General features: G+C 45.4%; 1 protein-coding gene across 1 annotated transcript; it reads left to right on the top strand.

Annotated features, from left to right (window-relative positions):
• Window positions 1–988: 988 nt before the first annotated feature.
• On the top strand, window positions 989–7,816 carry LOC307074471 (eosinophil peroxidase-like; the record flags this gene model as incomplete). Its single annotated transcript, XM_079734633.1, has 15 exons — window positions 989–1,055; window positions 1,384–1,465; window positions 1,936–2,111; window positions 2,467–2,599; window positions 2,916–3,045; window positions 3,139–3,345; window positions 3,460–3,823; window positions 4,049–4,209; window positions 4,785–5,043; window positions 5,130–5,300; window positions 5,508–5,745; window positions 6,006–6,226; window positions 6,336–6,370; window positions 6,550–6,618; window positions 7,057–7,816. The coding sequence occupies 15 exons, from the start codon at window positions 989–991 to the stop codon at window positions 7,063–7,065; spliced, it is 2,322 nt and encodes a 773-aa protein (XP_079590759.1). The 3' UTR covers window positions 7,066–7,816.
• Window positions 7,817–11,309: the final 3,493 nt, after the last annotated feature.

Raw genomic sequence — 11,309 nt, 5'->3', positions numbered from 1 at the left:
GATCCGAGATCCCTTTGCGTACGTTTGGTTTGATGCGGAGGCGATCTAAAGCCCGCTGCCCACTGTGTAATGAGAGCGCAGAGCCGACAGTATTGCGCAACTGAAGCGGCAGCATCCTGTAGTTCCAGTGGAAGCACAGCGTGCCTCGGGAAGAAGCGCCAGATAGCGACCTGCTTTTAATTTGTCATCCTCATATCTGTATCATGTCACTCGGTGTGGAATAGTGTTGGCTCTGCGCGCTCGTTGCGCTTTTGTTGTGCTACCGCAGAGGCATATCAACCGTTTTGCTCCAGCCACTTAACGTGCGCACTTGTCTTTGAGAGCCCCGTACAGCGGGTGCATGACATGAGCCGCCTGGCGGATGAACCGGTGGTAAAACGTCACCATCCCCGGGAATTCTCGGAGCGCCTATTCAAGGGTCGTCCCTTAGAGAGAGCATGGCCACTTCCAAAACCTCTCTCTCGCTGCACAGCATCCGAAAGGCCCTATGCATGGTTATGCAACCTAATCCCACCATTAGATGGTCATGGTTGACAGGGACCTCTAGGCAGCAGATCGATTCAACGGCAGTGTCCATGCTCCGGCAGCACCCACACGCACACCAGTCACACACCCACACTATCCGAAGGTGGAGCTGGAGCCTGAAATTGATCCCTCTCCACCGGGTGGTAGTCAGACACTACAGGCATGTCCCTCACAGGCGCAAACGCGTAACCAGCCATATTAAAATCACTATTTTCCGCCGTGGAGTGTAGAAGACGTTCGCGTGTCTGTATTAACGACCTAGTCCTACCATGCCAGTGACGTCATCGAAAATGTCGGCGCTATAATACTAACAGACACATTTTATTTTGTTGCTAAAAAAAAGCTATAGATTGATTTGTAAAAAAAAAATTATAATGGTCATAGCTAACACGTTATCGATGTTGATTATTTCAGTTCAGTTCATCTTTAATGGCTGATGTTTGTTTGATTTGTTCACATATAGATGAACCTGCTTGTCTGCATCGTAACGCTGGGGTTCTGCGTGACGCAGGCCCATTCAAACCCATTAAGTAAGCTTACAATTATTACCTTTAAAAAACAACGAATGTTTAAAATACATTTTGGTGCTGCAATGTTTTTATTGTTGTTTGTTTTTCATTTATCTTCTGTTCAAGTTGAAGTACTTAGTTTGTTTATTTTATAATGATGCTGTAGAAGAAGGTTTGGGTCATCCTTATCTTATGGTTTATTTGATTAGTGCCCTTGTATCTGAAGGTCTATGGTTTATTTTATAAGTGCTCTTGTATCTGAAGGTCTATTTATGGTTTATTTTATTAATGCTCTTGTATCTGAAGGTCCATTTTATGGTTTATTTGATCAATGCTCTTGTATTTGAAGGTTTGGGGAGTCCCTATCTTATGGAGTGCTTTGAAGAGGCCAAAAAACTTGTGGATGATGCTTACAAGTACTCGCGAGAAGAGTGAGTTTGATGTTCTGAATCTTATTTTTTCCCTAACCCTAACCCTAACCCTAACGAGAATTAAACAGGGTTAACATCACCTTACAGAAAAGGATACTGTAACAGGAAACCTCCACTATATGCATGAAAGTTTTTTCTTTTTGTCTTATTCAATGATAAACACATCAAAAAAATATTTACTGAAAAAAATACCATTATATACACTTTCATAACGAACCTGTAATAATAAAAGCCTATTCACTTCAAATACTAATTTCATGATTCTTCTTCTTCATATTACGATGAGCATCATCATGTTATTACTGTTATTCTTCCCATCGTACAATCTACTTGCTGTTTTCCTCTCACTAGAATGATGATGATCATGTTAATACGGTCGTACTATAACCATACTACCGTAACGATGGTTCCCATCGTACCGTAACACGCCTCCCCCTTTCCCCGCCCATTCCGCGTCTGTTCCATGCCAGGAGTCTGAGCAGGGTTCGTCGAGACGTCGTCTCTCCGGGGGACATCCTGCGCCTCATGAAGCAGCCGCGTGGAGCCTCCCGCTCGGCCGTGCGCTCGGCCGACTACATGGACCAGACGCTGCGCCTGCTGCACGAGCGTGTCCACCGCGTGCACAAACGCTCACTCAACGCCACAGGTAAGGCGCACGCGGCTCTGTTGTTGTTGTTGTTGTTGTTGAGCATACAAGCAATTTATTGAGGGAAGTTAAAGTGGTGGAGAGGTGTTGGTGACTCCGGCTGCGTTCATACATGATCTTAATGTGTACACGCATGCATGCACACTCACGTGCAAATCGACACACATGAGCTTTGTGCATGCACACACACTCTCACTCACTCCAAAACACACGAGCTCACACTCATAGCTTGAACCCTAACTCACTACTCACTCTAGCACGCACACACGTGCATACACACACACACACACACACACTGAGCTCAAACCCATGAACACACAGACCTTTTCCTGAACCTATGTCTGCTGTTCTCCAGATCTGCTTCCTCGTGACGACCTGGAGGTTCTCTCGAAGATCTCTGGATGTGCAGCCATGGTCAGCAATCCACCATGTCGCACCATTCAGAACCTGGACAAGTACAGGACCGCCACCAGTGTCTGCAACAACCTGTAAGAGCAACAATGACAATGTTTTGTTCCTATCATCTTTTAGTATAAACAATGGATGATTGTTTCACATTCTATGTTTATTTAGAAAAAATGCAATTCAAAAATACGCAAATGCACTTGTATACCACCAACAATATGTTGACAAAAGTGATTAAAAAAAGATTGAGACTGTGAAAGCTAGACGTTGACGCGGTCCACATGTGTCAACTCAGTACGGATCTTAAACCATCCCCCAACCACAAGTGAAATGTGTAGACTTCCATGGAGGGAGGAAGTGAAGTTTCAAAGTAAAAGTGTTTTAACCTGCTGTTACCAGGAAGAACCCTCGCCTGGGGGCCTCCAACACCCCCTTCAAGCGGTGGCTCCCCGCCCAGTACGACGATGGCAAATCCATGCCAAAAGGCTGGGAAAGTGACCGTAGCTTCAACAACTTCGTTCTCCCTCTGGTATGTCATCCTCAGCCCAAGTGGCATTGTGTGACGGTAAAACCCAGATGCGGCGAATACACACTTATATCTAACGGATTACGTTTTCCTTAGGTCAGAGACGTGTCCAATCGCATCCTTGCGACGACGGACGAGGGCGTGGTCAACGACAGGGAATTTTCGAATATGGTGGTCCAGTTCGGACAGTGGATCGACCACGACATCACCTTCACCCCCTTATCCCCCAGCATCCGCTCCTTCAGCAACGGCCTCAATTGTGATGAGAGCTGCGAGCGCTCCGAGCCCTGCTTCCCCATTTCGGTATGGTCACTGACTTGGTTCCCTTTTGAGCTTTTGTGTAGTACAACCTTTATGTTGAGACAGTGACGCTGTGGTCTACATCTCACCGTAGTCAATCTGCATTCTCCAAAACAGATACCCCCTGGCGACCCTCGTTTGCCCACTGGAGCGAACAGCTGCATCCCGGTCTTTCGGTCGTCGGCCGTTTGTGGAACTGGATATTCGGCCTACAATTTTGGCGGCGTGGCGAACAAGCGGGAGCAGATCAATGCCCTGACAGCGTTTTTAGACCAGGGACAGGTGTACGGCTCGGAAGATCAACTGGCAATGGACCTCCGCGACCTCACGAGCGATGCGGGCCTCCTGCGCGTCAACGATAAGTTCATGGACAACGGACGAGAGCTGCTGCCCTTTAGCCCCCTGCAGGCTAACATGTGCGCTACACGCAGGAAGTCCACAAACAACAGCACTGCCGAGGAGGTGCCCTGTTTCCTTGCAGGTTAGCGCATATATGTAAATTGTTATACATCTCTCTATTTATCTCTATGTCCATCTTTCTATGTATCTCTATTTCTATCTCTTTATATACTTATCTCTGTCATTATCTATGTTTCTTTATATCTATATATCTCTATCTATCTATCTACATATCTATCTAAACTGTTTGTAGACTCCGACTATTGCTGTGTCAAAACGATTCAAACAGCTTCTGTGGTGTTTCTAGGTGACGTGCGTGCCAATGAGAACATTGCCCTGACGTCCCTTCACACCTTGTTCATGCGAGAACACAACCGTCTGGCGCGTGAACTCAAGAGGATAAACCGGCAGTGGGACAGTGAGACCCTCTACCAAGAGGCTCGTAAAATCATGGGCGCGTACACTCAGGTAAACCCCCCAACCTGCACCTCTTTATCCATCTCCTCCACACTCACTCCTGCTTACAACTGCGATACATTCTCCGCTGACCGCTCCGCTTCTCCTCAACACGTACCCTATGCCTCCTCCTCTTCCCCCCGCTCCTCCTCCTCAACATGTGTACCTCTCCCTCCTCAACATCTGGCCCTCCTACTCTTCCTCCTCAATACAGGTCCCTCCTCCTCCTCAACATGTGTACCTCTCCCTCCTCAACATATGGCCCTCCTACTCTTCCTCCTCAATACAGGTCCCTCCTCCTCCTCAACATGTGTACCTCTCCCTCAACATATGGCCCTCCTACTCTTCCTCCTCAATACAGGTCCCTCCTCCTCCACAACATGTGTACCTCTCCGTCCTCAACATATGGCCCTCCTTCTCTTCTTCTTCAATATAGGTCCCTCCTCCACAACATGGGACCCTCCTCCGCCTTCACCTCACTTGTTCCTCCTCCTCCTTTACCTCCCCAACACATGTTTCTCCTCCTCCTCCTCCTCCTCTTCAACATGTGTACCTCCTCTTCCACCTCAACATGTGTCCCTCCTCAGGTGTTTGCGTTCAGGGACTACCTGCCCCACATCGTCGGTGACAAAGTCATGTCTGGACAGCTGGGCCGCTACCTGGGGTACAATCCCAACGTGGACCCAAGCATCGCCAACGTGTTCGCCGCTGCCGCCTTCCGCTTCGCCCACGTGGCCCTCCAGCCCATCCTATCGCGCCTGGACGACAACTACCGGGAGGATGCCCGGTTCCCCACCGTGCCGCTTTTCAAGGCATTCTTCAGCCCCTGGAGGCTCGTATTCGAAGGTGAGCGGAGATTACACAAAGTGCTTGCAAGAAACATGAAATTCAAACAAGATAGTTTTCTTCACATTGTTGTTGGTTGGTTACAGGCGGTATCGACTCCCTGATCCGAGGTCTGGCGGGCAGTCCTGCCAAACTGGGCACTCAGGACAACATGATGGTGGACGCAGTGCGGGAGAGGCTCTTCCAATTTGTCCAGCACCTAGCTCTGGACCTGGGGTCGATCAATATGCAGAGGGGCCGGGACCATGGCATCCCTGGTACCTTTTCCCTAGAAGCCTCTCCTTTCCATGCCTCCTTGCTCGCTTGATTTTGTTAACCTTTTTAAAACCAGGTTGTCCTCAATGAAAATGAAAATGTATTTTTTACAAGAGACTGACAACAGCTGCAGCATACAATATAATCTTTCTTCTTCTCTTCTTTTTGATGTTTTGATGGAAATAAACCTGTATTTCTCCACACACTAGGCTACAACGCCTGGCGTAAGCACTGTGGGCTGTCCGAGCCAAGCAACCAGGCAGAGCTGGCTAAGGTACTGAACAACGAGGGCCTGGCGACAAGGCTCCTGCAGCTATATGGAACCCCCAGCAACATCGATGTATGGCTTGGAGGCATTGCAGAACCCTTCGTCCAGGGAGGCCGTGTGGGCCCTCTGTTCTCCTGCCTCATTACCAACCAGTTCAAGGAAATCCGTCAGGGAGACAGGTAAGCATGCAGAAAGGTATGGACTGGACTGACTGACTGACTGACGTTGGGGTGCGAAACAGAAAAAAGGGGGACCTGGTTCGATCTAGATCACTTTTGTAAGATGATGGATGCAAGTTTGAGTTCAGTTAAGATGCAGGTAGGGGGGTAGGTGTCTGTATGTGAAAATCATGGACCCCCACTCCAGCCCAACCCCTGTAGCCCCCCTTACCAAGACACGATCCATCTCATGAACACTTAGTTCTGTTTTCCGTGGACAGGATGTGGTACGAGAACCCGGGCGTGTTCACCCCCGGCCAGAGGACGGCGCTGCGCACTGCCTCCCTGGCCAGGATAATCTGTGACAACACAGGCATCTCCAGCATCCCCCAGGACCCCTTCAGCCTTCTCTCCGCTACAAACCGCCTGGTCCACTGCTCTCGCATTCCACGCATGAACCTCTCAGCCTGGGGGGAGAGGCCCATTAATAGAGCAGCATCAGGTGAGGAACAGGGATGTGGTCAAAAGCTCACTTTCCCTTTTGAAAAACCTTTAGCATGTACATTTTATTCATCACCTTATGTTTTTAAAAGCCTTGTTTGTTTTTGCAGGCACAAATGAAATTGTTGCAGACAGTGAAGCTGAGGTATTAATTATCAATGTATTTTTTTATCCAGTTTTGGACAATATTTTTATTGATATGTTCAATTCCCATACTTGCCCACAGATCCTTCCCCCTTTTTCTTTTTAATACACTGATATGTAAATACTGGGGGATTGAGGATGACATGTACTGATTTTTATTATTATCTTGTTTAATTCCAGAGGACCAGCACCCTGGCAGAGCAGGACATACTTGGCAGGACAGAGCCGCAGATGGAACGGGGCAATGAGGTAGTTACTAGTTATGTCTGAAATCTCTGTAGGACGAGAAGTATGAGCTAGGTCAGAAATAAGGACTTTGACGTGCGTTCTTGTGAACAATTCACTGTGTTCCTATCGGTTATTGGTATGATTTACTCCTGTATTTATTGGCTGGGAAATGAGCCAATGACAATTATATTATGGAAAACTTTAAGGCAGGTCATTAAGATCTGTGGCATAATCCCATTTTTGCACAGATTCCCTCATGACTTAAACAAGGATCGCCTGCTGATTTATATTTGATGTTATTTTTAATTCAATTCATTTTTTGTTCATAATCCTACAAGTGCCTCGTATAGCTTTTAAAAAGTGCAGACATTACAGACCGAGCCAGTACATAAACATCTGACATGAGATCAAGCTCTTCCTCTAACATCATCCTTCTGCTTGTCTTTCCCTCCCCCGAAGGTTCCCTAGGCACACAAGAGATGAACCTGGCCCTTTAAAGAAAGAATTATAATCAATGGAACCTGTATACCGTCCTTACCGCTTTGGCAACATTCCCCAAACCTGTACTATGGCATTTTTTTTTTTGACTTTTAAAATGTCAAATAGTGATTAAAAAAATCCCGCCATCATTAAGAACCACTCAGTAAGTTTACATGCACAGCTTAATCCGATTAAAGCCATAGTTCGACTATGCTCCTCAATCGGACAACTCCAATTGTCCGAGTATACATGGCGGTGAGAAAATCAATTATTGGCCCAAGCATTTAGGTACGATAGGTGGCGCTGTGCCCATTTCAACTAGTGGTAATAGAGCCACCGGTTGATCTCTTTACGTCACTAACAACAACAAACTCAGGCGGCCGCAGCATTCGAGAAAGATGTTTTCAGTAGACAGCTGTCAGTTCACTTCGGGTCCATGTCATTTTTCCGACGCCCCATTGTTCCGACCTCTCGGTCGTATGCGGACTCCTCCGGCGGCGGCAGAGCACCTCCTCCGTGAGTCCGCATATGGCAACGATACCTTTGTCCTCCATGTCGTGTTTCAATCGGGACTTCACAGAGTCAAAGCCAAAGTTCCTTTCCCCAAATTTCTTCTCCACCATGGCCGAGATAACCCCCACTACGAGTCTTTACTTGTTGATGAAGTACCAGAGAGTCGGAGAACCAGACGCAGTCTTTAAGATTCATAATATCAGAGAATATCACCGTCAGTTCGGCCGCGGCGCAATGAATGAATAAATAAAGATCGTAAAAAAACATTTATTTTGACAGATGTGCCCGAAGTTACTACTTCACAACCTCGTTGATGACCAACATTTATAAAGACATATGTATTTTTAATTCAGCCTTGGGTGAAATCGAAGTGCTCCCAGACCGTAGTCGAGGAGCACAGGAGAGTCGTTCCCTCCAGGGCCGATGTTCTCTCGGGGGTAACACCCTTCACTCTGACCGGCAGTGGGTCTGCTTATAGGTCGGAATGAAGCGGCCACCGATTATTGACAGACTGGGAACTTTATTCGCAGTTCCACTGACTTAACAGTACACGTTTGCTCAGACACAACCGGGCACTTCATTCACTAAACTGACATGCGCAAACCGCTCACTCTCCTCGCTCGTCCACTCACTCGCTGAAGTCACTCACACACACACACACACACACACTACCATTGTCGCGCACACACATACGCTACTCTCGTAACAGAAGCGTAGTGTGTACTGAATGCATGTTGAGGATGATACACTTCTTATAGGGGGTAACTACACTGGCACGACACAGCTTTCTCCATCTTCTTCGCTACCATTTTAAATAAATCACAGTTTTTCGGTTTCCGACGGCGACAACAACACGACTATCGTCTCCTTATATTCTTCCGGCTCACGGCCCCCGGGAAAAATCTCGAGAATGCGCAGAACGCATAATCCAATTCCAATCCGATTGACTGTATAAATGCACGCTTAATTCGAGTAACAATCGAATAATCTAGGGGTCTTAATTAGACTGAGTAACAATTCGATTCGACTTTAGTCAGACTAAGGTGACATGCATCTTAATAATCCAATCATAGTCGGACTAAGCCAATAATTCAACTTTCTTGAGTGTCATGTAAACGCACTGTGATTGTTACACCAGGAAATATAGTACACTGAAAAGTTTCACCACAACTCTGACATTGGAATTAAAGCATTTACATAAAAAAACTTTGTCAGAGCTGTTTATTCTACCATGGACATTTTAGGCATCAATTGTTTTAGTTTTGTTTATCAACTGAATGTATTGAAGTAAATCTGTGCCATCGGATTTTGAAAATAAAAAGCCCTTGAATTCTAAGCACTGAATATTTATGCACTGAAATAACGTATCTGGAATTTAACTCATACAATTTTCAATAAATCCTATTCAGCTTTATTTTTCAATGTTAAAAATTCAAAGTAAAAAAATAAATATTTTAAAGTCCCCAAATTCAACATGCCAAATTCAGCTGCAAAATTCAATGTCGGATAATTCAGTGTTAACATCCGGGGACCCAAGGAAGAGCAATCGATCCTAGAAACACAAACACTGACTATTTTTTTATGGGGAGAGCAAGCAACGGTAGTGGACCTTACTAAATGCCTATCCTTGTACCAGTCTGTAAAATGCTAATCAAATCAAATCAAATTTATTTATTAAGCACATTTAATGACAAGGTGAGGGGGGGGGTCTTTTGTTTTATTCATGTTTTTGTTATAATGCACACCATTTTTTTTTTTTTTACTGCAGTATGAAGTAAACGATGAATTTATGCCTGTACGTGAAGTGTGTGTGTGGTTGCAGTGACTTGGCTGGATTTACATGCAACGCAAGAGTAATTGTAACGAACGAACGAACGAACGATTTGCGAACGACTCCTCATGGCAAACTGAATGACGCGAACTGATTCGCGGAAACGAATCACTAAATCCAACCCTAATGCTAACTTGAGCGTCGTTGAAAAACTGCTCAATGTCGCAGGGCAACATCAAGGAGAGATTTGCTTCCGCATCACGGGAGCCTAGCCACGCCCTAGTTCATGATGTACCGGATGCAGAAATATTAATTGTTTTCTAGCATTGTAGCATCATAAGCGAGAGGTCTGAGTGATCGCAGTCGCATTGTTTACCGACCACGGAAGTTTACTTCATAAATATGAAAGATTGTTCCATATAACACCAACAACATAGTAAATGTATGTAGGCCAAGAAAAAAATACAGTTCAATGTTATTGCTTAAGAAACAGATTCCTTCAAACTATTTATAAAAAATGCAATCAATAATTTATCTACAAATAAATGGTTACATTTATAGGGTTAGGGTTACTAGGCTACTCCAAAGGGGTTGGAGTAGCCTACCCACATAAATAATTGTAATACACCAACATTGTTAACTGTCACACAGCCAAACAAGCAAATGAAAAATGTAATACTAACGCAACTGAAATGTTTATAAGGCTATTAGCAATATTATGAAAATGATACCGTAATGCACCCGTTCTTTGTCTTTGGATCTTTTGAATAAATAGATCAATACATAGTGAATCGCAACGATAGCAAACAGAGGAACGTGAAAGTCATTGAGCAGCAGCTGATCCAGTCTAAAAAAACCCTTCATCACTAAAATGCTTTTAGTGATAAAAAGTCACCACAGTGACTAAAAATCATCAACGTCATTCATGTTAAGTAAAAGGAAAAACCTCGGACACGGGAAGTTAACGGAGCCGTGCACTAGGCCCTCTCGAATGCCGGGCCGAAACAACATTTTTTTCACTACGACTCCTTTCAGCTGCCCAACCCTCCTTCTCCAGCAAAAAATAATCACATAAAACGGCTAATAAAACGCTTGATGTGGCGTTTTTGAAAAGAGAAAACTTGCACTTTGGTTGATATACAGACATTTTTTGTATTGGGGTGAACGAGATATCTACTTCTGGGCCCCTTGAATCGAGGGACCCGTCCACAGCCCGCTTAAACAGCTGCAATACCAGGCTTGGTAAACTGTGATTGTTGCAACCAGAGCTCAAGTGCCATTAAGTCATGTATTTCCTGCTTATACAACAAAATATCGGATAATGGGGGTATATTAGGGTCGATGTTTTGATTGAGTGTCAAATGGGTGAATACCAGGCTTGGCCGCTGAGCACCGGTGGACTGCGGAAGTATGCACTGTTCCCGGGGGCTTGGTTTGTTTACATGATGTGGGCGCATATGTCCGCGTCACACAAATACCCGGCGCATTTACCGACGCAAATGACGTTTAGAAATGTTCAGCGTAGTGTCCGAATTCTCGTTCGTTCGTTCGTTCCCTATATAGTGCACTATATAGGGAATAGTGAGTGAGTGAATAGTGAACGATTTCGAACACAGCTACTAGGGCTGGGAAAAAAAATCGATTCTCCGATGCATCGCGATTCTCTCTAAAACGATTCGCTCTCGATGCAGATAAATTAATAATCGGAATTTTAAAAATTACATTTGTTTGCCTTATGCAACATTTTGTTCGCCTGCTGAAGAATGCTACAGAAAACTCCTTTCTGCATGCCGGTTCTCGTCTATACGCGCCGCACACGTATAGACTGCGCATGCGCGCCAAACACGTGCGCGACTGCGAATTGTTTATATACTTTAAGCAGAGACAAAATGGCTGAGAGCAGCAAACCTTTACGACCTGCACCGGCTTCTTTAAAAGCTCCCGTATG

The sequence above is a fragment of the Pollachius pollachius genome (genome assembly GCF_949987615.1).
Source record: "Pollachius pollachius genome assembly, chromosome: 4".
Lineage (NCBI taxonomy): Eukaryota > Metazoa > Chordata > Actinopteri > Gadiformes > Gadidae > Pollachius > Pollachius pollachius.
Note: the sequence above shows the minus strand (reverse complement) of the source record. Positions and strands in the feature narration are given on the sequence as shown.